At 54.1% G+C, this 26,365-nt stretch overlaps 1 protein-coding gene across 3 annotated transcripts; it reads right to left on the reverse strand.

Moving 5' to 3' along the window:
* Positions 1 to 2,802: 2,802 nt before the first annotated feature.
* Positions 2,803 to 26,216, reverse strand: ITPRIP (inositol 1,4,5-trisphosphate receptor interacting protein). Of its 3 annotated transcripts, none has more exons than XM_058697701.1 (2): positions 26,026 to 26,216; positions 2,803 to 6,561 (listed from the first exon to the last, which is right to left on the reverse strand). In XM_058697701.1, the coding sequence occupies exon 2, from the start codon at positions 6,546 to 6,548 to the stop codon at positions 4,890 to 4,892; it is 1,659 nt and encodes a 552-aa protein (XP_058553684.1). In that variant the 5' UTR covers positions 6,549 to 6,561; positions 26,026 to 26,216; the 3' UTR covers positions 2,803 to 4,889. The 3 variants fall into 3 exon arrangements, with proteins under 3 accessions (XP_058553684.1, XP_058553686.1, XP_058553685.1); XM_058697703.1 differs by lacking the exon at positions 26,026 to 26,216 and adding an exon at positions 20,972 to 25,927; XM_058697702.1 differs by lacking the exon at positions 26,026 to 26,216 and adding an exon at positions 17,113 to 20,920.
* Between the last annotated feature and the right edge of the window lie 149 nt (positions 26,217 to 26,365).

Here is a 26,365-nt window from a genome sequence, read left to right on the forward strand (position 1 = left end):
ATGCAGGCCTCAGAGCCACATCAGTTCACTTACAATTCCTTAATGCTCTTTGCTATTCTCTGGCTTATATTTTGGCCATCAGTTTTGTCTTCTTAATAGACCCACACCCCTGGGGATAGAGCCCTTGTCTTAGACTTCTATTTCCCACATAGTGCCTGACTCAGGATAGAACACAAGTTATGTTGCTCAGTACTTGGTTAAAAATGCCTTTTCCTCACTCTGGAGTTAAGATGATGGAATAAATCTCAGGCAATAGTTGATTTTTATGGTAAGATACCTGGTGGTGAACCCATAAATACCAAATTGATGAGTACATATTATAGCAATTACCAGAAGGGCAGATCACTTCAAAGCGGGCTTTATGCCTGGAGATGTCCACTGCAGTGCTGTTTATAATAGCAAAAAAAGTGGGGCCACCGTAACTGTTCCTCAGGAGGAGAGGCTGGGTAAATTAGGGTACATGCATACATACAGGGAGGTAGTAAGCCAGCAGCTATTCTGAAGAAGAGAGTAGAACCAAATGTTCAAAATGGTATCCAAGGAAAGTTAGATGGTATGATGCAATTTATGTAAAAAGAAATGGGGTGCATGCACACATATGATACATAGAAAAATTTTGGAAGGCTACACAAGAAATTTCATATTGGTTATGGCAGGGGAATGGATGGAGACGGGGTGGGTACTTCTATCTTATCAATTTTTCTGGCAATGGTTGAATTTTTTTATCATGACTGTATTGTTTTTATTAAAAAAAACCCAACTAGTTAGAAAAATAAGCGATCTTTGGATGCCATCTAAAAGATGCTCTTTCCAGTGTGGGGGGTTGAGGGCAAGGCAGAGGAGGTGAGCGGGGTGGGCACCAGGCAAGCGGAGGGTGTGTGTTTCCCACACTGAGTGGTTATTGGTGCTGTCTGCTCCTGATCTGCTGGCCAAACCAAACAACCTTCCAGCTCTATCCCAGGAGGTGGAGAAAGATGGAGCATGAGAATGTTCTGAATCACAGCCTATGGAGTGACTTCAGTTAAAACTTCCAGGACAGGGGTACCTGGCTCAGTCGGTTAAGCCTTGGACTTCAGCTCAGGTCATGATCTCACGATTCGTGGGTTCAAGCCCCACTTTGGGCTCTGTGCTGACAACTGGGAGCCTGGAACCTGCTTCGGATTCTGTGTCTCCCTCTGCCCCTCCCCCACTCACGCTTTTTCTCAAAAATAAAACATTAAAAAAAAGAACTTCCAGGACATTCACTGACCCTGCCAGTTGCCACCTATCCCACCCTGGAAGTTGGCCGTAACCCCTTGCAGCACCTAGCACGGCGCTGACCACATAGGGGCTTCATGGTTTGGGGCAGATGAAGTTACTGTCTCACTCAAAAACCAACAATGGCTTACCACTGCTCATTTTATGAAGTTCAAACTTACCTTGGTTTACTTTGCCTTCAAGGCTTTTCTGTGATCAGCCCCAACATTTTCAGACTCATTTGCTATGATTTCTCTGTATCTATCAGCATATATACCAGTCCTGCCTGGGTTCAAATCCTGGCTTTCCCGCTCACCCTTCTGTGCCTTGGCTTCCTCATCTGGAAAACGGGAGAATAATAACAGCACCCACATCACGGGGTTGACATGGGAATTAAATGCATTAATACACAGAAATGCACGTAGGAGGGTGACTGGCACAAGGCAGATGGTACTTAAATGTTGCCTATATCTATTATGCTTTCCTAGCCTCACTCCATGGTTCTGGCTGGAACACTCTTCCTGGTCAGTCCTACCCATCTTTCAGAAGCCATATCAGGCAGTGCCTATCCCTTTATCCCCCCAGGGTAATCAGTGGTTCTTGGACTTTCAGAATCACTTGGGGGAACTTGGCAAAATACAAATTCCTGGGCCAGACTCCCAGAGACTCCACTGCCGTCTGCAGCGTGGCCCAGAAACCTGCACCCAGGGGACACCCGTAATGTGTCTTTTGGGGCCACACCTGGTAAAACAGCCAGAACTGGATTTCTCCTGTGGATTTACCAGTATTTCCATCATTCGTTTTTTTTAAATTAAAAAAAAAGTTTATTTATATTTAAGGGGGGCGGAGGGGCAGAGAGAGAGGGAGATACAGAATCTGAAGCAGGCTCCAGGCTCCGAGCTGTCAGCACAGAGCCTGACACCGGGCTCGAACTCATGAGCCATGAGATCATGACCTGAGCCGAAGTCGACACTTAACCGACTAAACCCCCCAGGTGCCCCATTTCCATCATTCTTGTGGCCCTTCCCAACCTAACCAGCGTCTTGGCCTCAGGCCGCCTTACTCCTTTCCGTGTTGTCAAGAGGTACAACAAAATGTGGTTCTGGATTATGTCACACGACCAGTGAGCGGACGCCCGGTGAAGTCAAATAGGCTTGGCCAAGGGAAGAGCTTCCTCAGAGAAAGAGGAAGAGGACCTGGGGGTCCTCAGTGGAAATGCCTCAGAAGTGCCCTGAAGGACTAAAGCTTCCACTTAAAAGATCATGTCTTTCCTCAAAAACCAAAAGCTTCGTGTTCCTTCTCTCTCCCACAGTTGTTTGCACATCATGCTCTGTGACATAAGGTCTTGTGCTGGTATCCACCATGTTCCCCTTCTGGAACTCTGTAGGCTGCTTCGAAGATGGGCTAGAAATGTTCTACTGCGTTATTTGTAAAAGTTTCCTGCAAGTGTAAGAATCAAAAGGGAGTGAAAGCTTCCGATGGTCAACAGGAAACCCTCCCCACTCCCCAACTCTGCTCTGGGAACCTCACAGACTTCCTGAAGTAAAAAACAAACACCATCACCAGTTTCTACTTCTTGTAAGAATTTAATTCTTCCTTTAATATAAATAAGGCAGCATGAAACACCAAGAGCCCTGCTGCTCTCTGTTTCAGAAGCAGCTTTGCTGCATAAAGACCCCCATTTCCCCGCTGAGTTGGCATCTCTGAATAAACAAGAGGCCAGAGGTTATTTTTCAGTGAACTTTCTTCTGGGAGCCAAGGGAGGTTCAGGCTTGGTCCTGGCTTCTGGAGGCTGGTTCCTGGCTGTGGGGTCTCCTCCAAGCACAATAAGATACGGATGAAGGAGGGGGGAATGCAAGGCACGGGCAATAATAAATATGGAAATTCAACCCGACTCTGGAAACAAGTCCCAACTGAATGGGGGGCCTGGGGCTACTGTTGGGGGCCACGTGGGCACGCCCCTTCCCTACAGCCCCAGCGGCCAGTCTGTGCAGTCTGACTCTGGCTCACACGGAAGGGTTCCTACAGGTTTCAGTGTTCCATCACAGCCCAGCCTGCTGCGAGTAAACCCTGGCAGGCAAACCGGTTGTCCATCTTCCAGAGCCCCTGGGGCCAGGTGAGACGACCTCTGGGGTCAGGACAGGATCCTCTGCAGCTCATGGTGAGCCTGACAGCCTGGTGGACCGGGTAGGCTGTTCAGCAGGCATGGCCGGCTTAAACCCTGGAGGGGAACCCAGGTGCTGGTGCAGGCGCCCTCATTCTTGCCTCCCCCTCGGCTTGCTGTAAGGGTTACTGAGGCAATGCCATGAGAGGAACTCCCAAAGGGCCAGTGAAGCCACAAGTGGAGGAGGAGTGGCTTCCCAACCCCCCTAAACAGGCCTGGAGACAGGCCAGCGCCCACCACAGGCTCTGGCACCTGTCCAGTGACCGGGGCCCCTGGCTGCACTGAGGTGACCTCTCTGGGGTCTGGGGGCTGGGTCTGCACTACCGTCCCTGTGTGCTCCCAGTCAGCTGAGCCTCTCCGGGTCTTGGTCATCTGTGTGGCTGGCAAGGCCCCTTCCAGAAAAGAGGGTTCTGTGCAGTGAGGGAGCCCCACTAGAGAGAGCAAGTCTTGGGGCCAACAGATGGAGCTGGTCTCCCCTGGCCTCCAGGCACTCCTGCTTTGGGACCGAGACCCTGCTGAAGAAAACTCAGGGCTACAGCATCTGTCACTTCTCAGCTCTGCAACTTTCTCTAAACCGGGCATCAGAGGCCAGGCTGTGAACCAGACCAGAGTACCCTGGGTGTAGGTGCTATCCTTTATCCCACTCACCCTGTGTCTCTTGGAGCTTCCACCTTCGGTATCTGCCCTCCCCCACCACGTGGAGACCAGCTGTGGAGAGAATACAGAGGGGTGAGGGGCCGTGGAGCTTGTACCCTGCACGGTGTGTGGCACCCACAGAGTTCAGCACACTGGGGGAAGGGGTAGGGTGAGGGGGTGCACCCTGAGATGTGTAGCTGAAAAAGCGGCCACATGAAACTTCTCTCTGCCACCAAGTACCCACTTCTGTGCAACAGAGACACTGGCCTCTTGGGGCCTCAAATCTCTACCTGGTCTTTTTTCCAAATAGCTTAAAAAATGGCAGCTGCATTAGATTCCTGTTTTGCAGGCTGTGGACAGAAGGTTGCAAATTCCCACGGCTGTCCCTGTTAGTGCCTTGAGTGCAGATGGCCGGGGCCAAGAGTAACTGGAAACAGGGTGCAGGGTCTTAACATACTACCCTGTCAGCCCTCCTAGAGATCGTCTATTGATATCCAAGTAAAGACTGGACCTAGGAGGAAAAATCTGCACTCAAATCGATGTTTGTGTTGTCTTTAACTTAGTGTCCCTGGAGTACTTCATCATCCTCTTGGCCATTTGTGGTGATCCAAAAGTAAGCTGCAGGGCGTCCACCAAACCCAGACCGTAACCTCACCAGTAGGCCCCAGTTGGCATGAAAGCAAACCAGCTTCCGGTGTGGGATTCTTTCCTCCGGGCTGTAGGGCCTGGATTTCCTGGTGGGGTGAGGCTCCCAACAAAGCCCACTGTTTTCCCAGGACAGGCCCTGTAGACACCCCCAGAGGTGTGGACATGTGGGGTGTCCTGCACCCTGGGCCTCTGGGTCCTGGACACTTTACAAGACAACAGCTTTTGGGGGCAGGCTGGCATGGTCTGAGGGGATATGTAGGGAATACTCGCTAATGAGCACTGGGGCGTTCTTCAGCATCTCATAGAAGGAGTCCACCGTCTTCCGGTAGAGACTTCGCTGCAGGACGAAGGGCCGGAAGAGGTTGAGAGGCTCGGCCCTGCGAACGGCCTCAGGGAGTCCCATGGCATTGGGCACCTTGCGGTTGCCAATGAAGAAGTGATGGAGCTTCTTCTCCAGCAGGCTCTTCTCCAGGAATCGGAGCAGCTCGTGCAGGCGAGCATCGAGCTGCCCGGCCTCCCAGTCGGCGGGCCGCCGGGAGACCAGCAGGTGCAGGAGGGCTGTCTTGAGGTGGTAGTTGCTGAGCCCACTGGGGCCAGTCAGGCGGCTCTGCTTGGACAGCAGGAAGGAGGCGATCTGCAAGCAGCTGAGGTGACAGGCACCCTCAGGCAGCGCCTTCGACGTCATCCTGAGGAACTGTCGCTCGTAGACGGCAAAGGAGAGGAGCCAGTCAGTGCTGGATGCCGGGGCGTCCCCAGAGGGCTCCCTGGGAAGGTGTGAGACAAAGTACAGGTCCGAGTCGTCACACTGGATCACAGGAATCAGGTTGAAGGGCATGAACTTCCCTGAGCGGAACCTGATCTTGAGGGACCCAGGGGAGTCCAGCTGACCAAATGCCAGGTCGAACTCGTATTTGTGGGCAATGCGGTGCCAGGCTCTGGTGAGGGCCGTCTGGAACCACTTCATGACCTGCATCGCGTCCAGGTATGGGGCGCCTCTGGAACACAGCAGGGTTTCCACCTCGCTGCCCGGCCGCGCCAGGCTCTTCTTGCCGTGGAGGAGACACAGCATGTCTTCCCCGAGCTTGGTCTTGTCGCAGATGCAGCCCAGGGGATCCTCGTCGGCCCGGACCACCTTGATCCGGCCGTAGCCCTGGCGATCCAAGGGCACGGGGTGGCGGGAGCAGCAGAGCTCTGCGTGGAAGTGGTAGGGCTCGGGGGGCATGAAGGGCACGAAGAGGTCGCACAGCAGCGGCCTGTCCACCTGCCAGTTCTCATACATGCTGTCCACGCCAATGAAGTCCTCCACCTCCATGTCCGTGTCGCGGTTGCAGAGGCTCCTCAGGGCCTCCAGCAGGTCATCCACAAAGCCTTCCACAAACTCCCGGGTGCGGGCCGCATCGGCCGTGGCCCCCCGGATGCAGCGCTCATAGAAGTGGTCGAGCGTGCCCTTGTTGGGCAGGGTGAGGCCCCGGAGCGGGGCACCCTCCAGGCCGGGCAGCTCGTCCTCGTCCCCGCCCGGGCACTCGGGTGAAGGCGCGTCCTGGTGGTCCTGCCGCCACACCTCGATCACCAGGAAGAGGATCATGCACAGGGTGCTCCACAGGTCCCAGGCCGTGCGGCTCTCGTTCTGCTGCTGGCCTTCCTCCGCCACCCTCTCCAGCGCCTCCTTCTCGGCCGCCAGCCGGGCCACCTCCTCCTCCAGCCGCAGCTGCTCGAGCTGCAGCTTCTCCTGGTGCGCCTGCATCTTGCGGATGATCTCCTCCTCGTTCTCGGGGACCGTGGCGTTCTCCCGCGGGAACAGCAGCGGGTGGTTGATGATGGCTGTCACCACCACCAGACACACCCGGAAGAGCCCCAGAGCCATGGCTGCAACTTTCCTGTCACATAGAGACACAGATAAACGGTCACACCCAGCATCTCTCCGTGAGGCTTCTTCCCCGGACCCTCACACCAACCCTTGACCCATGGAGCTGGTGAATGTTTTATGGTTCTTCTCCCACCCAACCCGCGGTCTCCTTGTGTGCTTCCGTGTAGCCTTGGAAGAAAGAACTCCAAAGAGTCCCACACCAGCAATCCTGGCTGAGCAACCCACAGAGACGGCCCTGTTTCTGTCTGCCCAGGTTTTCCTCTCTCTGGCAGGAGCAACCCACTTTCCCCAGCAGTCAACCATTTTCTTCTCCCTGTCCTATGGCTTGGGTGGATAATTCCACCCCGGCTCCAGGGAGGAACATACAACTCAGGCCCAAGCTACTCCCTGCCCCGACAGTGTGGATTCAGTGAGGAGCAGAGGACCTCACTGGGGCCAATGGGAGGGAGGACCAGGTAGGATTTGTCGGGGCCGATGGGGAGAAAGACTTGCCCTGTGGCCTTCATTTGCCAGGGAACAAGATTATAGCTGCCGGTGGCTCTCCAGCTGCCTCAAAGGGGGGGACTGCCTGAGAAAGATGCCAACATAGACAAAAGCAGACTCTCTGGATCCATTGCCTCTGGACTTTTAAAATCATATAAATCAATGATTGCTTTGTTTCAATCAGTTTGAGTCATTTTTCTATCACTTCAAACCCATCTCCCCCCACTGAATTCCTTGTGGCAAAGGTGTCTTTCCTCAATGCAGTAAAGCCTAGTGGTTGAGAACAAGAAGGCTGAGTCCCAAGCAATTAGCTGTGTGACCTTGGGCATGTCAACACATCTCTCTGAGACCCAGTGTCCTTACTGTACAAGAGGAAAGCCACGGTAGCCACAGGGTCACAGTACTGATGGATGCCGTGACCCGTGAAAAGTGGGTACATAGCAGTGGATGGTGAACAGCATATATTCATCCAATAGCAAGTGCTTTTGAAGCAGTTTTGGGCCCTTGTCTTCCCCCGCTGTAAACCTCTCCTGATACGTGAGGCCTCACCCCAAATACAGACACTGAGCTCCTGGCCTTCTCCTTGGTAGAGCTCTCCCCAGGGCCATCTTGGAGACATCCAGAGTGACTGAGCCATTGGATTTGCTCTCATGAATCTTCTAAACTTTAAATCTGACTTCTTAGTGTGAAGGGCAATACTCCATTCCTCCAGGACAAATGGAGTTTTAGATCTCAAGCGACTTTTAGGGAAGAGCTAACCCCATTCAATCCTGGGAGTTTGTTAGACACGCAAAACCTTGGCCCCATCCTAGACCTACTGAACCAGAATCTGCATTTTAATACCATCCACATTAAAGTCTGAGCCTTCTATTACACCCTCTCCTCTCCTAGGCAGGAAGCTTGAGAAGTAACAACGGGCCTTTTCCATACTTGCCCTGCTCCCCCTGCCTGGGACCTCAGCTAGGAGGGCAAATGGCCAAATGAGGTCATTGTCAGACAACAAAAAACACAGAGGGCTCCCCTGGCCCCCTGTATGCCAACACATGCTGATAGGAGCTTTTCCACTTTGCTTGAGCCCCATTTCTTAACCTTCAACTTGCACCCTTAAAACCACTTGTTCGGGTTCTTACCCTAATGGTGCCAAGGAACAGGTATGTGTCATCAGGTAAAGAAACCTGGCAGATTCTGGCCAGCAGTGCCAGGATGCACACGACCTGAGTTGCCACACTTGGGTAAAGCCCGCTGCTCAGATGTGACTCCATCCTAGACGCAGCTGGACACGCAAGCAGGAACCAAAAGAGGGGTCCGCCTGCAGCCGAAATCAGTGTGCACACACACTCAGGCCTCAGGGGTGCACTTGAGGAGACGGAGGACAGGAGAAAGTGGAGGAAGTCAGACCGGAAGGTGGGCGGGCTGAGGAAAAAGTACAGGGGGCAGCTAGCCAGCTTTTCTTCCCCAAGACCAGGAGCAGTGTGCTAGAGAACTGCAGGAACAGGTCAGCCCTGGTTTCCACATTAGAGACACATCAATGGAAAGTTTTGCCAGGGTGGTCCAAGGCTGGCTTATTAACACGGGTCAGGGTTTTAAGATAAAGGTGTGCTAACAGGCAGCGCACCAGGCAACAGCCAGTTAGCAGGTAATTTGGGGGTGTTGAGGACCCTGAGGGCCCCTGTACTGCAGGCCACCTTTGGGCACGGCAGGCCCTGACAGGTCACAGTAATAATCCTGGGCAACCCCTGACCCGGGAGGTTAGTCTTCATGCGAACTCAGGATAGGCTGCTACCGAGTGGGCAATGGCACCATTGTCAAACCTTAAGACTGGGAAGTCTTCCTCCTCCCTCCCCAACAGCTTCCACAGGGCTACCTGTGTGCATCCTCGGGCCCTGTTCAAGGGCTGTAATGGCCTCCTTGCACTGCGACAGGCAAGGTTCAAAGCTCCAAATGAACTGGAGCCATCGACTCTGCGTGCAAGGGGTTAAGAGGACGGATTCCAGACTAGACAAGACAGAGCCCAGCACATGCCATGTGACCTTGGACAAACAACTCAACTTCGTAGACCCTCAGTCTCTTCATCCATAAAATAGCAATAATATCTGCCGTTGCAAAGCTTGAACGAGGTAATGCATATAAAGCACTAAACCAAAAAAAAAAAAAAAAAAAAAGAAAGCTCTTAGCTTTCCTCAGAGCAAGTTTTCTTATAAAAGTGTAGCTGTGAAGTGATGGGATGGGCAAACACAGTGAACCTGCCTGCAGGGGTTCCTGATGGGCCACACAGATGCCTCTACAAGGTACTCTGGAGGATGCAAGTGGCCCACGGTACCACGGACAGTTGGACAGCTGTAGGGTTACAAGACTTGCCGGGAGCCCGAGGGAGAGGGTGGCAAAGTGGAAAGAGCCTGGGCTATAGAAGCAGACAGGCTTGGGTTTGAAACTTTACTCCTTGCTGAGTGGTCTTGCTTCTCCAGGACTCCACTTCTTTACCTGTGAGATGGGGCTAACAGCAGACCCTCCTTCACAGGGAGGTTGAGTTAAGGGAGATAATTCATCTCAGGTGCTTGGCACAGAGTAGATGCCCTACATCAGGGCCTTCCCCTTAGGCCTCTGCAGGCCTCTGTTTTCTCACCTGCTAAGCACACCCTGCCAAGTCCTAGGAGTGCGGAGCAAAGCACGCTCAAAAGTGCTGTGAAAGCACAAAATGCTCCCCCAGTATTGCTGTCCCTTGGCATGCCACTCTGCCCACCCTGCCCTCCAGCAAAGGGGAGAAGCCTCTGGAGGCCTGGATCCTCCCGGAGGTGGAGTTCTGACTCAGTCCTTACTTAAACCGCAACTCCCTCCCAGGGATCAGATGAGGTATAATTTTGCTTTTAACGTGTGGATAGGCTGGCTCTGCCTATGGCACCCTAAGGGATGGCGAACAGGCCGTGGCCGCTCAGTGCTCACTAGATGGGGCCGGGGTGGATCCTCTACTTTTCCTCCCCAAAACAAACCAAAGGGAACACTGCCCTGGGGCCACCGAGCCAGAAGAATGAGAAAGAACCAGAGTGGTGTGAGTCTTGTTGGAGACCAGAGGGACAGACAGGTATCTGGGAGCCTCTCCCAGAGCCATGGATATATATGTGTGCCTCCCCCACCCTTCCCAAAGGGCCCCTTTCCCCCAATTTGAAAACTGTCCACCTCTGCATTGGCCCAAGGCTCTCAGCTCTACAAGGCTGCCCCAGGCATGTGGTCCAAGACATCGATTGGGTTTGGCTTGAAAATCAACTTGGGTTCCTCTGAGGGCTTTTGTCTGTCTGCTTGCCAGGAAGCCAGCAGGAAACCTGCTGAGTTCCTCTCCACCGCTGCCCTTGCCTACAGAGTGCAGTGGCCCATGCAGGTCACAGCTAAACTTAGCCTGGCAAAGGGCCAGGGTCACGAGGCAGCAGGGGCTGGGCAGAAGGCTGCAGGTGGTCAGCCCAGACTAATGGTTTTCTCAGACCCTTATTCTGAGCCCGGCCGGAAGCCTCAGACTCTGGGGGAGAAACCCCAGATACCCTCTCTATTCCCTGGGGTCTGTCACTCCTGCATCCCCCCCGCCCCCACAATCACAGCTTAATCCAATGAATGCCACTAAGAGTTGTCTAATAGATATATGCTTCTGTTTATCAAGCCCTCACTAGGATGTGCTGGGTGCACAGTGCCCCCGCCCTCCATAACCTTCCACATGGTGGGTATTACCCTGGTTTCACAGATGGATTAACCAAGCCCAAGAGACAAAGAAATTTTCTAGCCACACTACGAGAAAAGGCGCAGCCAGGTTGAGATGCAGTCTGTTCTTTGTGCTTCCACTTGCACAGCCCAAGTTCTTTCCACCCTGCTATGTTTACAAAGCACCTACTACGTGCAAGGACCATGCTGGATGCTGCAGGGCCCACACAGATGAGGGCAGCATGATCCCAGGCGGGAAGAACACCACAGTTCATGAGCGGAGGCAGACAGCCACCCGGGACTGTCACAGAACAGAATGAGCTGTGGGCATAAATGGCACATGAGCAGTAGACCACTAAAACGCAGAGGGAGAGAGTTTCGTTTCTGTTCTTTGGGGGCTCCTCCTTGTCTGTGGACCTTCCCTGTGCTCACTGGCTGGGGAGATGTGGGTGTGCAAGCCCTCGGCTCCATATCCACCCAGTACCCTCCTTCCAGACAAATTCCTACAACAAACTTGAAGCAGTGAGAGCCTGTGTCCAGCCCCACGTGTTCATCAACACCCCTTCTGCCCCACCAGCCGCCTACCCCCACCCAGAGCTAGCTGGCTGTGGCCTCAGCAGCAGGGGTGCCCAGGACCCATTTCTCAGCAGCCAGCAGTCCCCCGGGATGGTGGTTCTCAAAATATGGTCCCCACTAAGCAGCACTGCAATCACCTGGGGATTTGTTAGAGATGCAAATATTCAGGTGCAGTCTCAGACCTGCTGATCAGAAATTCCAAGGCTGGGGCCCAGCACCTGGTGTCTTAACAAGCCCTTCTCGGGGGGTGGGTTCCAGTGCCCACTCAAGTCTGAGAACCAGCCTTGCCCAAGCCAGGCAGGTCTCCAGGGAAGAGGAAGGTGTGGCTCCTGCAGTGTCACGGCAGCCCTGACCTGCAGCTCGCCAAGGCCTTGCCCCACGCCCAGCCTGTCAGGTGCAATTAGCTGTGCTAATTACAACAGCAAAAGTGGCCCAGTCCCTGGCGTCATCTTCAGAGCTGAAAGGAACAGCTGAGGTCGTTTCTTTATGAAACAAAACGAAGGAGGTGGGTTGGTGACAGGAGAAGCCACCTGCAGTCCAGGCCCCGTGGGGTTACTGGGCCCTATCCCACTGCTTAGGCTCTGCACCCTCTGAGGAGCCAGGGGCCAAGGGAGACCAAGCTGTTGGTAAGTTTGGGCTGAACCCCTACTGTGTCCCTGGTCTTGTGCAGGTACAAGGTACACAGTTGTTTGGGAGAAATAAAGCCACAAATTTAATAAAGTCAGAATTCAATGTTGTACTCATCTAAGCCCCATTTTATAGATGAGGAAACTGAGACCTAGAGAGGAGTCGTGCCCGACGAGGAGGGCAGGGTGGAGGTGGTCCCGGTAGGCATCACCCTGTGGACCCTCACAGGGGCTCCCGCACAGACCGCAGAGAAGTGGTGCTTCTACTTCTGCCAAAATTTACAAGGCTGAGCACTCTGCATACATTTTGTCATTTGATTTTCAGAACATTAGTCAGGTAGCTGCAACATCCTATTTTGTGAAGAGACTGACGACAGAAAGATCCACTGTGTGACTTCCAAGATTCCCTGTCTGCAGTGAGCCTGTCCCCCTCCTTCTGCTCTCCCTCCAACCTCCCAGGGCATGAGCCCTACCACCTGCCAGGCATCACTGCCAAGGACGACTGCCCAAATCATCCAGGGTTGGCTGTGCCCCGAGTTTCCCAGACCTTGAGGAAACAGGACTGTAAGGCTGAATGCAGAGCACGAATTTGACCCTGAGTCTTTGTGGTGGTTTGGGCCCCATGAGCACGCAGTCTGTCTGAAGCCCTGGGGGGTTCTCCTCCCGTGGTCTGGCCTGTCTTACCTGTGACTGCACGCCTCCCTCTAGCAGAGCCCACACCGCACACTGGTGTCAGACAAGCTTCCCTGCCCAGCCCAGGGCATCTTCATTCAGGCCCAGCTCAGGGGCCCTTCCTTCGGGAGCCTGCCCCTTGGTGCAGGCCACCTTCCTGCTCTTCCCTTGTGTCACTTCACCCACCAGGCCCTGCCTTCCTGGCTAGTTTCAGCAAGTTCCGAAACTGAATGTCCTCCTGCCTCCTTCAGCACCCATTGCAGCTGCCCGATATGTTGGAGCGGACTTGATCACATATTAGGGAGGAGACGGCCACTGCGGGAGGGACATATGTTCACAACCTCTTTCCTTGTCACCTAACTCAGGGCCGGGGAGAGGGGCACAGACAGACTCAGCACAGATGGCCCCCACCCTTCCAGGAGAAGAGTCCTTTGCAGGAGAGGAGAACGGCCTCACCAAGAGCATCTCTTGCTTCGGTCCCTCTTTGCCTGCACCTCCATGGGGGTGGGGACAGGGGAAGGGCTGAGCAAGGGGCTGGGCCAAGGTGGCCTCAGGCCTGGGTAAGACAGGGAGGGGCAGGCAAAGAAAGGAAGTGAGGAAAGAGGAAGGAAGCGGCCCAACAAAGCATCATTGAGAAAGTGGGTAGGGGGGTTGAGGTTCTAGGCCCCAGTGCCTCCCCTTCTCAGTGTCCTCCCAGCCACACCCATCACCTTCCACCCACCCCTCCCCCACAGCAGGACCTTTGCCTTGGCCTCTAACCAGGCTCACCTTCCTCCCGCCTGCCACCCTCATGGCCCCTGGGTCCCCTCCCTTATCACCTTTCAGTCACCCTTCCTGAAGGCAGGGGTTGTAAGAGCACATGTGGGGGACGGGGGTGGAGAAAGACCCCCAAAGAAAATGGGCAAGGCTGCAGAGGCTGCACATCTAAGGGATGGGGATGGAGTGGATGGAGAAGGCCAGAGCCGTTACATCCCATGTTCTGTGTGCCAAGAATGGCGTGATCTCGTTTTTTTGGTTTTTTTCCCCCAAGAGATTTTGGGATTTTATCCCAAGATAAATCTGAGATCTGGATTTTATCAATATCCCTCAATTTTACACTTGTCGGGTGCTATTTCAAAAATTCTTTGAAAATCATGGAAGCCAAATAAAATGTCAGCAGGCCACCTAAAGCCTGTGGGCCCTGGTCCACAGGGCCCTTTCTCCTGTCCAGTTCCCCCTCCCCCTCATTAAGCATCCCTCAAGGCTGCCCTTGACCCTGGGACTCCTTACTCTTCCCCCTCAGCAGTACCAGCACCTACTATTTCCTCTGTGAACAGGACTCCCTGAAATAGCCCCCTCGGCTCAATCTTTGTCCCCAGTGTCTCCCAGTCGTCCCAGCAGCCACCCTCTGAATAATCATACCCGGCATTTATGGGGGTTGGCTGTGTGCCAAGCCTGTGCCAGGGATTTACATAAAGGGCTTCCCCACAGCCTCTCCAGGAACTAGAAGAAAACAGAGACTCTGTAGCTTAATGGGTATGCACTAAGTAGCACCGGGTATTACTGTCTGAGGTCTGTGGTCTCCTGGACTGGAGAACCGGATCCCCACTGTCCCCCCAAACCCCCTGCCAATCCAGGGGAGACCCATACTGACTGAGCAGAGATCTGGGCTAGGAAGAAGCATGGGTCAAAACTGGGTACTGGTAGGGGTAGGGGAGAGGGCAGAGAGGTGAGGTACCCCCCACCCCTCCATGCCCAGTGGAGAGCCCATGGCAAAGTTTACACTGTGAGGGGAGAGGTCTTCTCCCCAAGGTAAGGTCTGCTGTCTTTGCCCCATGGCCACATTGGCCAGACTCACAGTGGGTGCCCAATCACACCGGCCAAAGCGCTAAGTTTCCTCAAGGCCTACTTCTGGAAGAGGAAGGGGTTTCCAAAAAGCCACCAGGATGCCAACCCCATTCCCTGGTCCGGGGACATGCAGCTGGCCAGCCCGAGTGCAGGAGGGACAGGGGCCTGGACTCCGGGGATGTGGGTGGGAGAGCCCACATCCTTCCTGTTCCCGCTCCTCCATCGGCAGCTCATGTGCATCCCTTGGCACGCAACGGACGGGGACGGCGGGGAAGCCATCAATCTCCCAGGAAGGACACGGTGTCCTTCCGCCCAGCCATGCTGCCTGATGCCGATGCCCCCACAGCACGTCATGGGAAATCACAGCGTCCTGGGACAGACAGGCCGAGGCTCAGCATCTCACAGGCTAAGGCATGGCAGTGAGGCTTGCAGGCCACAGAGACAGGAAGGGGCTCCCCCAGCAGCCGTGAGTCTGGGCCCACATCCAGCTTTCTCTCGTCTGTGCTCCCCAGGGCATCTCGAATCCAACATTTGCTGCAGTGTCTTGAATGGTGGCCCTCAAAAACATAAATCCATGTGGTAACACCGAGACCCTGTGAATGTGACTTTAGTTGGAAGGAAGGGTCTTTACAGATGTAATTAAATTAAGGATGACGGAGACGAGCTGGCCCGGGATTACCCAGGTGGGCCTACAATCCAGTGACAAGTGTCTCTTAAAACAGAAAAAGAGCAAAAGGACACAGGAGAAGGTAACAGAAGGCAGAGGCAGAGGCAGAGGCTGAAGGGAAGCTGCCAGGCCCGGATGGCCTGGAACCACTGGATGCTGGGCGGGGCAAGGAGGTATCCCCTCTTGCAGCATCCGGAGGCAGGGTGGCCCTGCGGTGACCTTGATTTCAGACTTTGGGCCTCCAAAGCTGTGAGAGGATCATTTCTGTTGTTTCACCACCCAGTTTGTGGTGTTCTGTCAAAGCAGTCTTGGGAGACGAACAGAGTCTCAACGCACAGTGCAGCCTCCTTGCCCCACCCAGCTCTGACGCAGCCTTTGCTCCTTGCCTAAACTCGGGGCTCCCCACCCCAGCTGGCAAGGACCTTTGCAAACAGCTCCTCTGAGCTCTAATTCCCAGCCACCCTCAGTGGCCTCTGCCTCCCTGGAGGTCTCCCTTCCCCCATTTCAGTGGGTTCCAGTTTCCATGTGACACAGGTCAGAGCTTTGAGGCGACATTCAGGGCCTGGCCCCACCCAGCCTTGGGGGACGCCTCAGTTCCCTTCCTACTGGCCCTGGCTGATTCAGATTACTGACTGTCCCCCAAACACCTCCTGTGCTGTCCCAAATTCCCTGCACCGCGTCCACACCATGCAACCAAAACCCTGCCGGACAGTCCTCACACGAGTCCATCTCAGAAACTGCTTCCAAGAGCCTTCCTGAATCCTCTCCACCCTCAACTCCTGAGAGAAATCTTCTTTCTTGAAAGGGACACAGAACAAAGTTGGGGGAGGCGGGAGATGGCATATTTATCAAGTCCCTCTGAGTGCAAGCAAGTCTGGTGCCTTGTGTCTGGTGCAAGGCATCTCCAAAGACGTCCCATGGTGGGTACCCCACAATGCCTGCTCCCCTGCCTCTTAGCTCGGCTCATCGGTGCAGTGGCCCCACTGCACAGGCAGGAGCCCAAGGTGCTGAGAGGTAGGGCAGTCGCCCAAGGTCTCACAGGCTAAGAGCAGAGGGGCCAGGCACCGCCGTCTCCCCAGTTTACCCCACCTGCACCTCTGTCGTAGTGAGCTCCCTGAGCTCTGGTCTTATCCCACTGCTTCCAGCCCTGCCTGTTCATGCGCCAAGGACACGTGCGATCCTGGGGACCCACCAGCGTGCTCACATCCTGCACTATAGAGACCCCCGCTTTCAAAAGAAGGCACCACACGCACCCTCCATTCTTAGGAAGGATGCATTTCCTACAGCAAGCAGGTGTGCACCAAAGCATGTCCCTTGATCCCGGATTCCCATCTCAGACTTCTGGACCTGAAATCATAGGGGCACATGAACAATGGGAACACAGAGCTAACCATCTCTCACAGTGAAGCAGCCCTCATACACCGTCAGATGCTGACTTGGCTTGAGCTAGTATTTCTCAGAATTTCCCTCTGCCTCGGGGCCCCATCTCGCCCACAAGAGCACCGGCTGAGAGGGAGCATGAACACCCACCTCAGGCAGCGATACCATGATGCCACGGCTCCCCAGACTTGTCCCCCTCCTCTCCCTCTACCCGTGTCCTCTACGCCCCCTGCCCCCAGGCAGCGAACGCTCAGACACTTTGGCTGTGGGGCAGGGATGGGGGGAAGGCAGGCTGCAGGGACAGAAAGCAGGCTCCAGACAACAGCAAACATGCTGGCTCAATGTGGAGGGTATTCAAGGGGGCTGAGCAGGAACCAGAGAGAAAATACAAAGGAAAACAAAGTGGAGACAAAGCCCTCCCTTGGCCACCCTGCCTCCCCTCTCACAGATGAGCCGGGGATGGGTGGAATGAAACAGACTGCTGGGCGCCACCTCCCTTGTGATCCCTGGATGAGAACAAAGAGAGACCTGCTCACAAAGACAACCTGGCCTTGTAGGCAAGGGCAATGGTCCCCAGGACTTTTCCATAGCCACAGAAAGGCCAGTTCCCCGTCCCACCCTCCCCATCCTGCCGCCTCTTACTCACGTCCTGGCTTGAGGGATTCTGGCCCCCACACAGTGAACAGGCCGTTCTCCCACCCGGGTCCTCTGTGGCTTGGGCGGTACCTGACACAATGCCTGGGCCCCAGCTGGGCTGGAGAGAGGGGGAGAGGGGTGGGGAGGAAGGGAAGAACACTGGGCCTCCTGTACGTATGTGTACACACACACACACACACACACACACACACACACACACACACTCTGTGCCTGCAAAGATCTAAAACCCCTTTCATCTTAATAAAGGGGAACAGCAAGAGACACAAAGAGAAGACGGAGGCCAACCCAGTTGTAAAAAACTTAAGAGTCTGTGGCGGGCCTCTGTGCTGCTGCAGGAACCCGGGCTGAACACCAGAGCCAGAGTTAGCCTGCCTTCCCCCACCAGGGCCGCCACAGTCAGGGCCAACCAGTTCTCCCCGTCCCGGAAAGCAGAGGGCCGAGACCATAAGGCCAGGAGCAGTTGGCAAAATCACCCCCGGAATCATCTAGGACTGCACAGGGTCCCCTTCCCTGTGAATTACACAAAACGACATCCAGCCACAGGGATGGACTGAAGCCTGAGCCCTGCCCTGGTTTCTGCCCGGGGCTGTGCCTGGCACGCAGTAGGTGTCCCCAAACAGGTACAGCAGGTACGTGCGGGTCAGGCTGGGGCAGGCAGCAAGCAGACACTGACAATGCCAAGTTCACAGGACACACTCCACCCCGAGGCCACCCAGAAACAGCCCAAGGCTCTTCAGTTCAGAAGAGCTTAACGCTTTGTAGAGGCTTAGTGTACAGGGGCAATGGAGCCAAGGTCTAGAATCAGAAGGCCTGGGTTTGAGTCTCAAGTCTCTCACTTATGGTGACAATAGTACTTCCTCAGCATGGTAGTCACATACATGGTCGTGCTCCGTAAAGGACGTTGTTATCTTGGTGTTGGTATGGGTCTGTCTCTTTTGATTTGTTAAGTCCTGCATCTTAGGGAGTCCTCTAGGGACTGGGGGTGGGGGGTGTTGGTCAACATCCCTGCAACACTCCAGAAGCCTGGGGACTTAGTCTGGTTGTCTCCTAACTCCCCTGTTTCTTTGAAAGACCCCAGAGGCTGCCACAGAGGGACAGCAGGAAGCTTGGCCCCTGGGGAGACTGCAGCTCACCCCCCACTCCCACCCCAATATGGCAGCATCAATAGAGAGAGCGCCTCCACCCCTTCTGAGCACCTAAAAGGAGAAACCAATGCTAGTCCCTGATGCCTGGGCATTAAAGAGAGGTGCAGGCCATCCACAAACACCTGCTGAATGGATGAAGTCAGGACCGGGGAAAACCCTCACTGCATTTACTCCCAGGAGCAGGAATCTGAAATGGGAGTGTAGTGGGAGATCCCTGATGAAGTAACTTGTAAGTTTTTGTTTTTGTTTTTTTTCCTTGGGAGGCACTCTGCAGTCAGAAAGTTAGCAAAGTGCTAACAGTTGTTAAGCGCCTTGGGAAATGTGAGCAAAACCCCTTGCAGATGCAGCGCTGGAGACAGACCTCAGCAGCCTCAGGTCTGGACGGCCTGCATCCAACTGCAGGCTGACTCACCACTGATGTTTACCGAGCAGATGACCCAACCCAGGAGTGAACCGTTTATCTGACCCTCAGCTGCCTCTGCCCTTGACACCCACTTCCTTGCTTCAGAGTCTTATAGAAATGTAAGATAAATGGAGGATTATAGGGTTCAAAGCAAATTAAATAAGAGAAGTAGCAGAGGAGCAACCCTTGAAGAGTGGCAAGCCGTTCTCCCTTTCTGGAAAAAAAGACAAGCAAGCCCCATGGCCCTGACACCCCATGGGGGGATTTAGAAAATAGTGACCAATGTGTAACATTTATTGACATTTCAGCATTGTGCAAGAGGCTTTACGTGAATCATCTTCATAATAAACTTCCAAAAGAGGCACTATCCTCATTTTACAGAAAAGGAAACTGAGGCACAGAGTGGTGAGGCCACTCGCTCAGGATTGGGGCTGGGATTTGAACTCAGGACTGACTTAAGCCTCTGGTCTTCCCATGATGCTGTGCTGCTCAGTGACCTGGTATCTGTGAAATATTACAGTGCACCTATGGGCTTTCCTGTACTGTTTTGGGAAAGAAGGTGACAGTTTAGGTGAAATCTGGGCATGAAGCAGGGAATCAGACTTAATGAGCTTTCAAGGCTCCTCCCACCCAGAGATTCTGGGAGTGTGACTTGGGATGTCTGAGACCACTATTCACCCGAAAGGACGGTGCATTGGGAAAAGGGGGTGATGGCCCTCCTGGCACTGGGTAGCGTGTTTTGGTGGGAGGCGTCAGGGAGAAAGTGGCATTTTGGGGGCAGCACGCAGTGGGGGGGGGGGCTGAGGGATCCCTCATTCTCTTCCTCTCCAGCCCAGGCTCGCCTGGCTGTGGTCCTGCCCCTCTGGAACAAAGTCTCAGTGAACAAAGGACCTTTTCATGAACTTCAGGCGGGTCCCCTGACTACTACTAAGGTTATTGAAACAGGCTCCCAGGAGAATAGTCTGTTAACAGCACATGGTTTTGCGCCAACAAGCAGGACTCAAATTATGACAACACCCTCCCTATGGTTTGGTGCAGGCTGGAAGGAGACTTTCCTGTATCCACCGCAGGGGAATGACATGGGGGAGAAAGCAGGAGCAGCCCAGGATAGCTCCAAAGCGCAGCCCCCTGCCAGGCAGTGAGCGTCCCACCAGGTCATTCACCTGGAAGTGAGTCATTTGAAAATTGTGGCCTTGGTACTTTTTCCAGGACTTCCATCTGAGGATCTTAAAGTGCTCTGTATGTTCTCTGGTCCTGGCTGCTACTGTTTCCATTAAACAGGCAGAGAAACTGAGTGAGTCACACAGCAGGAGGGAACCAGGAGTGGGCGGTCAGCCTACTGTCTTCTAGCCTTGGACACTCTGACTTTGAGGGATTCAGAGCTCTGGCAGGACATAGTTGATACCCATGCCTGTCACTCCCCAGATCTCGGGTATAGTTCAACTGCCTGCATGAACTACTGGGGAGGAAGGGACTTTCCATGGCTTTAGTTTAAGCCACTTGAAAGTCTGCATTTTTTTTAAAAAAAAGCTTATTTATTTTGAGAGAAGGAGAGAAACAGAGAGAGAGGGAGGGGCAGAGAGAGAGGGCGGGGCAGAGAGAGAGGGAGAGAGAGAATCCCAAGCAGGCTCTGCACCATCAGCGGGTGCTCGAACTCAGGAACCATGAGATCATGACCTGAGCTGAAATCAAGAGTCGAACGCTTAACCAACTGAGCCACCCAGGCGCCCCCTAAGTCATCTGAAATCCTATGGGGCATGCTAGAGCTGGTGAGAGGTGAGCTGGGAGACCTTGCTTCTGTTCCCAGCTGGTACCAGTTCCTGGCGCAGCGGATCCCAGACGTTCCTCCTCTCTGTGTGCATTTCATGATAAAGCCCCATGAGGCCAATGAATCCCTAGCACACTGCCTTGCACATTGTAGGTGCACAGTAAATTCTTGCTCAAGCAATGAATGAAGGCTCTCTTTTAAATCAGTCCCTGTAGTGAGGACGTGGGCATCCTTGTTTCCTACTTTCCTTTGGGGGTGAGGGTGAAGAAGGGAAAGCCACTTTCCTGATCTCCCCATCACTGCACCCCTACCCCCCACGCTCCCCTTCCAGATTCAGGTTGTAGAAGGGAAACCCAGAACCGTGGAAGCTGCCAGAAGCCCCTGTAAGGAGTCATGCTCTTTGGTCCAAGTCGCAGCTCAGAGATCTATTCACTCAGGCCAAACCAAGACCCAGAGACCTACCACCAGCTGGCTCAGACGTCTGAACTGTAGCCCCTCCCGCATCCCCTTGCCCAGCCCCTGAAAAACACACCTGTGGAGGTCACACCTTCTATGCTCCCTCCTTTCAACATGTGTCTTACAGTTAGGATGGCTCTTATTCCTCTCTCTACCTTAAGGTGGAGGTGTTGCCATGGGCAACAGTGATGTCACCTACCAGTTACTTCCATTCTGCTGATGTCAAGGGGTGGGCCACCTGGATGGATGGAGGGGGAATACACTTTCTTTGGGAAAATGTCACAGGTCCCAAACTGCTGAGGAGGACCCTACAGACCTCTTGGGCACTCCCAAATGACCCTTGTCCTCTCCCAGAAAACCTAACCCTTCTCTCCCATCTGGATGCCTATTCAGGCCAAGACTCAAATCTGATTCTCCCTCTCCCAGAGCTGGATAAAAGGTCAGGACTAGAAGCTTTGTCCTCAGCTCTGAACAAACCACAGCTAGGGCACCAATGAGCTCCTTCCTTCTATGCATCTGGGACAGTCTGGGTCCCCACAGCCTTGTCCTTCAGCCAGACATCAGTGGCACTAATGGGGAAGCTGAGGGCCCAATTCGGCAGGGAATGTGGATCCTCGAACAACCTCTACTGTCTTTAAGAGCTCATACTAGCCAAACTAAAAGTCTGTGCCAGGCACAGTGTTGAGTGCTTTCTATGCGTGTCCTATGAGTGGTTGTCCCCATCTTACCAATGATGAAACTGAGGCTTGAAATAGTCAAAACACTTGCCCCAATACAGAGAACGTCCATACACTGAGCAGGGGAGCCAGGACTCAACCCTAGTCCACCCTACGAAGGCTCAGGAGGGTCACACCTCCTTGGTGCCGGGGCACCCTGGAGACTGTGGCTTACTAAAGATGAGCCACGAGGGGGCCTGGACAGAGATTACAGAGAGCCCTTTAAATCCAAAGAGGCCATTTGGGCAGGCCAAGCTGACCTGAGCCAGCCAAGGCAAGGTGCCTTAGTACTGCTTCACGCCCGTGCGCATGCAGGGGATGCTCTAAGTGGCCAGTCTGGGGCCTTTCACTTCCCCGAGCATCTGCGCTGATCAGGACCATGTTTCTTTGCTCTGTGCTTGGCTTCCTGTTAACCCAACCTGGCCGCCGGACCAAATCGTCTTAATTTACATCTAGCATTCACATCCATGGCCTGGCCTTCCAACCCTGAAATGTACAGTGGTTAGCTTATGCAAATGAAACTATGTAGCTGGGAGCTAATGCTTATAAAGCACTAAACAAATTAAGTAACTAAAATAAAAGTAGCTAAATTATGCAAGAGGGAATGGAGAAATGCTATCAGGTAAACACTGTCCCCGAGGCACTGGCCAAGGAGACCTACACAGCCAAGCTGACTGGAGTACTGCTCTACCAGGCAGGTATCTCTCCACTGCTGAGAGGGCCACAGGAGTGAAGAGGGGCCCATGCTATTGGACTGCCCTGCTTTGCCAAGCACGAGCTGCCCGGATCTTTGGTTTCCCATGTGGCTCTCCCTGCCCTGCTTTGCCAAGCACGAGCTGCCCGGATCTTTGGTTTCCCATGTGGCTCACCCGGGACGCAGGGACCAGAGACCATCTAGTCTGCATGATGGTCACACGTCTTCCAAATTAATAAAGTAGCATTCTAATTTGTACACCCACTCCTGGGAGCCTCTGGAGGTGACACAGTAGTCCAGGTCCAAACCACTCTGAAAACTGTGGAGATGGGGTTTCTGCACGGGCACAGCTAAGAGCTAGACCTTGGGCCAAGTGACAAGATCCAGGTAAACACCACCCTTTATGGCAAATCTGTGAAGGCACCGGCTGGTCCTTCCCAACAGAGTTGGAGGCATCCTCATGGGCCAAGAAGCTCGTTTGTTTAAAATACTGTCTAGAGACAGTATGTAGTAAAATGCTCCATTCCAGCTAAGTAAGTGCTAACATGTATCCTGTGGAAAATAAAGGATCACATATATGGAGCTGTGAAATGGAGTTCTGGGAAAGATTTCCTGAACAAGTTTGGGAAGGGCATTTGCAGGCGAGTAGGACCTGGACAAGAAGGAAAGAGGGAAGAGTTGGGAATTGGGGGTGGGGTGGGGAGGGCTGGATCAGCATGTTTGGACACTTGCCACCTCTGGCCACTCCTGGGGGCAGTCTCTGCCTAGGTCAGGGGCCCCGGGTAGCTGTGGCCTTCTCCCTCTGCACCACACCCAGGTGGCACTTACTCATCACCCTCCCATCGGGTCCCAAACTGGATTTGCCACCTCACAATGCCCAGTGATTAAGAAGGAAAGTCATTTGATGCTGGGGCCAGGCCTCCTGTCAGCCATCAAGACTGAGCTTGCTCTTTTTTTCCTCGCCTTTCTGCCATCAGATGAGTTTTCCATTTTTCCTCCATGTGAGCTGAATGGGTATTTCTTCCTTTGACAAAGAAAAAAGCAACTGCTCTTTCCTCCTTCCCACAAGGACCCCCAACCAAACTAGCTTTTTAAGCTTAAACTGCTTCTTGCTCTGTGAATGTTCAAAGACTGGGGCTCAGCTTCCAGGCTCCTGAACACTTTACTTCTCTGTGCCTTTGTTTCCTCATCTATATGAGGATAACAATACCTCCACATAGGACTACTATGAAGATTAAATGAATTAATGCAAAGAAAATGGTTTTGGAAAAAAAAAAAAAAGCTTGACAAATAAATGCTAAGCCCTCAATAATTGTTGGTTATCAGGACTGCTGGGTATGGTTGCACAGGTGGTGTACTGCTCAAGAACCTGGCCGGGGTGCGGTGAGGATGAATCCAGTTCACATGCCAATTGCCCAGCTATGAGCCTTGGCCATGCCCATCAAGACGAGGCCCCAAGGTGGCATCCTAAATGTCACCAAGGTGCCACCCCCTTGCTGAGAGGTGTATCTTACTCTAATTCACACAAGGGATGGAATAGGCTAGCAACAGCCCTGGCAGTTATTGTCGATCGCTGGCATTCCCAGATAGATCTCCCTCCAGAACAAGACCGGATTAGAGGGGGGTCTGGGATAGACTGGTCTCAGCCATTAAGGTCCCACTCCTCAGCTGCCCAGCACTCTTGGAGCACTCGCCCCTCCCTTGGGACGCTTCTCGGTTGAAGTCCCGCGGCGTCCCCTACTACTTCATCCCTACTGATCCTCCCACAGTTTTGGATTCTGAAGCAACTGTCTCCTTCATAATTGCTGACGGCCACTTGTCTCTGCTGACACTGAGAACTTCCAGTTGCTGGCAGGTTACTCCTTACTTCTTATAAGATCTATCTCCCTGCCTCTCCTACTCAGTGAGTCTTTGAGGTCAGACAGAGGAAGTCTTCCCCTTTCCTCAAGTGACAGTGCTAGAGAGTCCTGAAGGCCACAGCCTCATCCCCCTCAGCTTCTCCTCCTGGAGGTAAAATCACCGGTTCTCTCCCTTCTCCCTCACAAGATGCGCCCTGCAGACGCCCTTCGCCATGCCATCCCCTCTCCTCTGGACCAGTTCCCTTTGGCAGTGCTGCTATCCCTGGCCAAGAGGCAGCATGGAGAACTGAGCTCAGGGGCTCCAGCAGCCTGACCCCACCCTTCCATGGGCTCCGCTGGTCACTGCCTCCCACTGAGGCGTGTACCCCCTCCATCGGATGGAATTTTCCACTTTCTTTCTCTTCTTCATCCCGGGGGTTCCGGAAGTTAAAAATACAAAACCAGCTTTCTCCCAGGCAGTACTTTCTTTGGTGGGCAATTTTGCCAGAAGCCTCTACCTGGAAGTTCTTCCCCAGGTCTTGCTCTCAGGTAAAAAGTTCACCCCCACACCCTCTTCTTTGTTTCCCTTTGAGCACCGCAGGAGGTGGGAGCCATTCCCAGTAAGGTGACAACTTCTAGGATGATGGCATCAGGTTAAGAGGTCAGATCCTCGCCCACTGAAAGCCAGAGCCTGAAATGGATGCATCTTTGAAAATTATGGAGTAAGAGGATGGCATCTGAACAAAAGCCTTTCCATCCACTGCGAGAGAGCAGAGAAGAGACTCCGAGTAACCACTCCATGGTTACCCACAAGTGGAAAATATGAGGGCTGAATGGCCTGGAGCAGCAGCCTGCACAGGGAATTAGCAAACAATGAAAGCCACTTAGGCACGTAGGCTGGAAGGAGGACTCAAAAGCACAGCCTATTATGTTATTAATAAAGAGATGAATGGCGGCAATTCCATCTGTGGCTGCCGAGGCGTTTTTCACAGCCAACCTGGACCTGTAACTACACCAGGCTCAGACCAGCTTCACTCAGCAGCCTCTTCGAGGTAGAACTGGTTTGTAAAAGGGAAGGGCCCTGGGTCATATCCAAAAGAGTAACAAGAAAATGGGATTCCCAAACGGATTTAGATCTCAAAGACCAGGGTCCAGGATCTGCCAGGATCTGGGGCTTTTCCAGTTTTGAAAGGGGGGCGAGGGGCTTTTCACACCAGGCAGAGGATGCAAAAGGCAATGTGCCGTCCCTGAGTGGTTCACTGAAATATTTTCCCTTCCTGGCTGGCAGCCTTTTGGTTTTTAAAGAGCATTTCGGAAGGGATGCCTGGCCCTGGGGCTTCGGAGTCCCTTCACCTGGCAGCCAGAAAGCTGGAGACACTGGGAGGGGGATGGGGATGGGAGTAAGGGTCAGGCGGCGGAAAACTATCTGCAGCCACAAGAGAAAGTTCGGCGCTGTGTGAGGTCCCCTCCACTAATAGTCCCGAAAGAGGAAGCCGGCGAAGGCTTCGCCCGACCCCAGCAACCTCACAACTATAAACCTTACACCGGGAAAAAACAAGCTACACGCCTACTGCCCCCTTCTAGGAGTGGCCGGGCCTGTCTTTCTGCCAGAGCACTCTGCTCAGACGGTGATAAGTAACAGGGCCACGGGGTCCGCCGCGGGGGCTGGAGCGGGGCCTGGGGCGCGCGGGACGCGCGGCGCCGGAGACCACGCGTCCGCCTCTGCACGGGCGCCGCAGCCGGGTCTCCCCCAGGCACCCAGCCTGGGGCCGCGCACCGCCCACTCTCCCGCCGCCCGCACTCCACGCCGCCACCTTGGGTGCAGCGCCGTCGGCCCGCGGCCCCCCACCCCCACCCCGTGAGGTGGACGCGTCGGACTTACGCTGCCCTTAGTCCCACGCTCCCTCGCTGCAGGGACCGCGCCAGCCCCGCGGCGCGCGCGCGGGTCCAGGGCCCGGAGGCCGCTGTTCTCGGGCGGTTTCCGTCGAGCGTCCCGCTCTGCACTTAGAAGGACTGGGGGCGCGACACCCCAGCCGGCTCCCGCCTGCTGGCCTCCATCAGCGCGGCCCTAAAGGCGGCGGAGTTACTCATTTCCTGGACGTACCAGAAACTTTTTCCTCCTTATAAGAACAAAACACCCGCCTCTACTCGCGGCAGCGGAAACTTCTTAAGGAGGACCGCGCGGGTTGCGGCGGTCGGCCCCGGGGTCGCCGTAGAGGTCG

This window comes from Neofelis nebulosa, chromosome 13 (assembly GCF_028018385.1).
Source record: "Neofelis nebulosa isolate mNeoNeb1 chromosome 13, mNeoNeb1.pri, whole genome shotgun sequence".
Taxonomy (NCBI): Eukaryota; Metazoa; Chordata; class Mammalia; order Carnivora; family Felidae; genus Neofelis; species Neofelis nebulosa.

What these genes read in the sequence shown, in the direction of transcription:
- ITPRIP (XM_058697701.1), bottom strand. Translation starts at nt 6,548, where the DNA reads ATGGCTCTGGGGCTCTTCCGGGTGTGTCTGGTGGTGGTGACAGCCATC.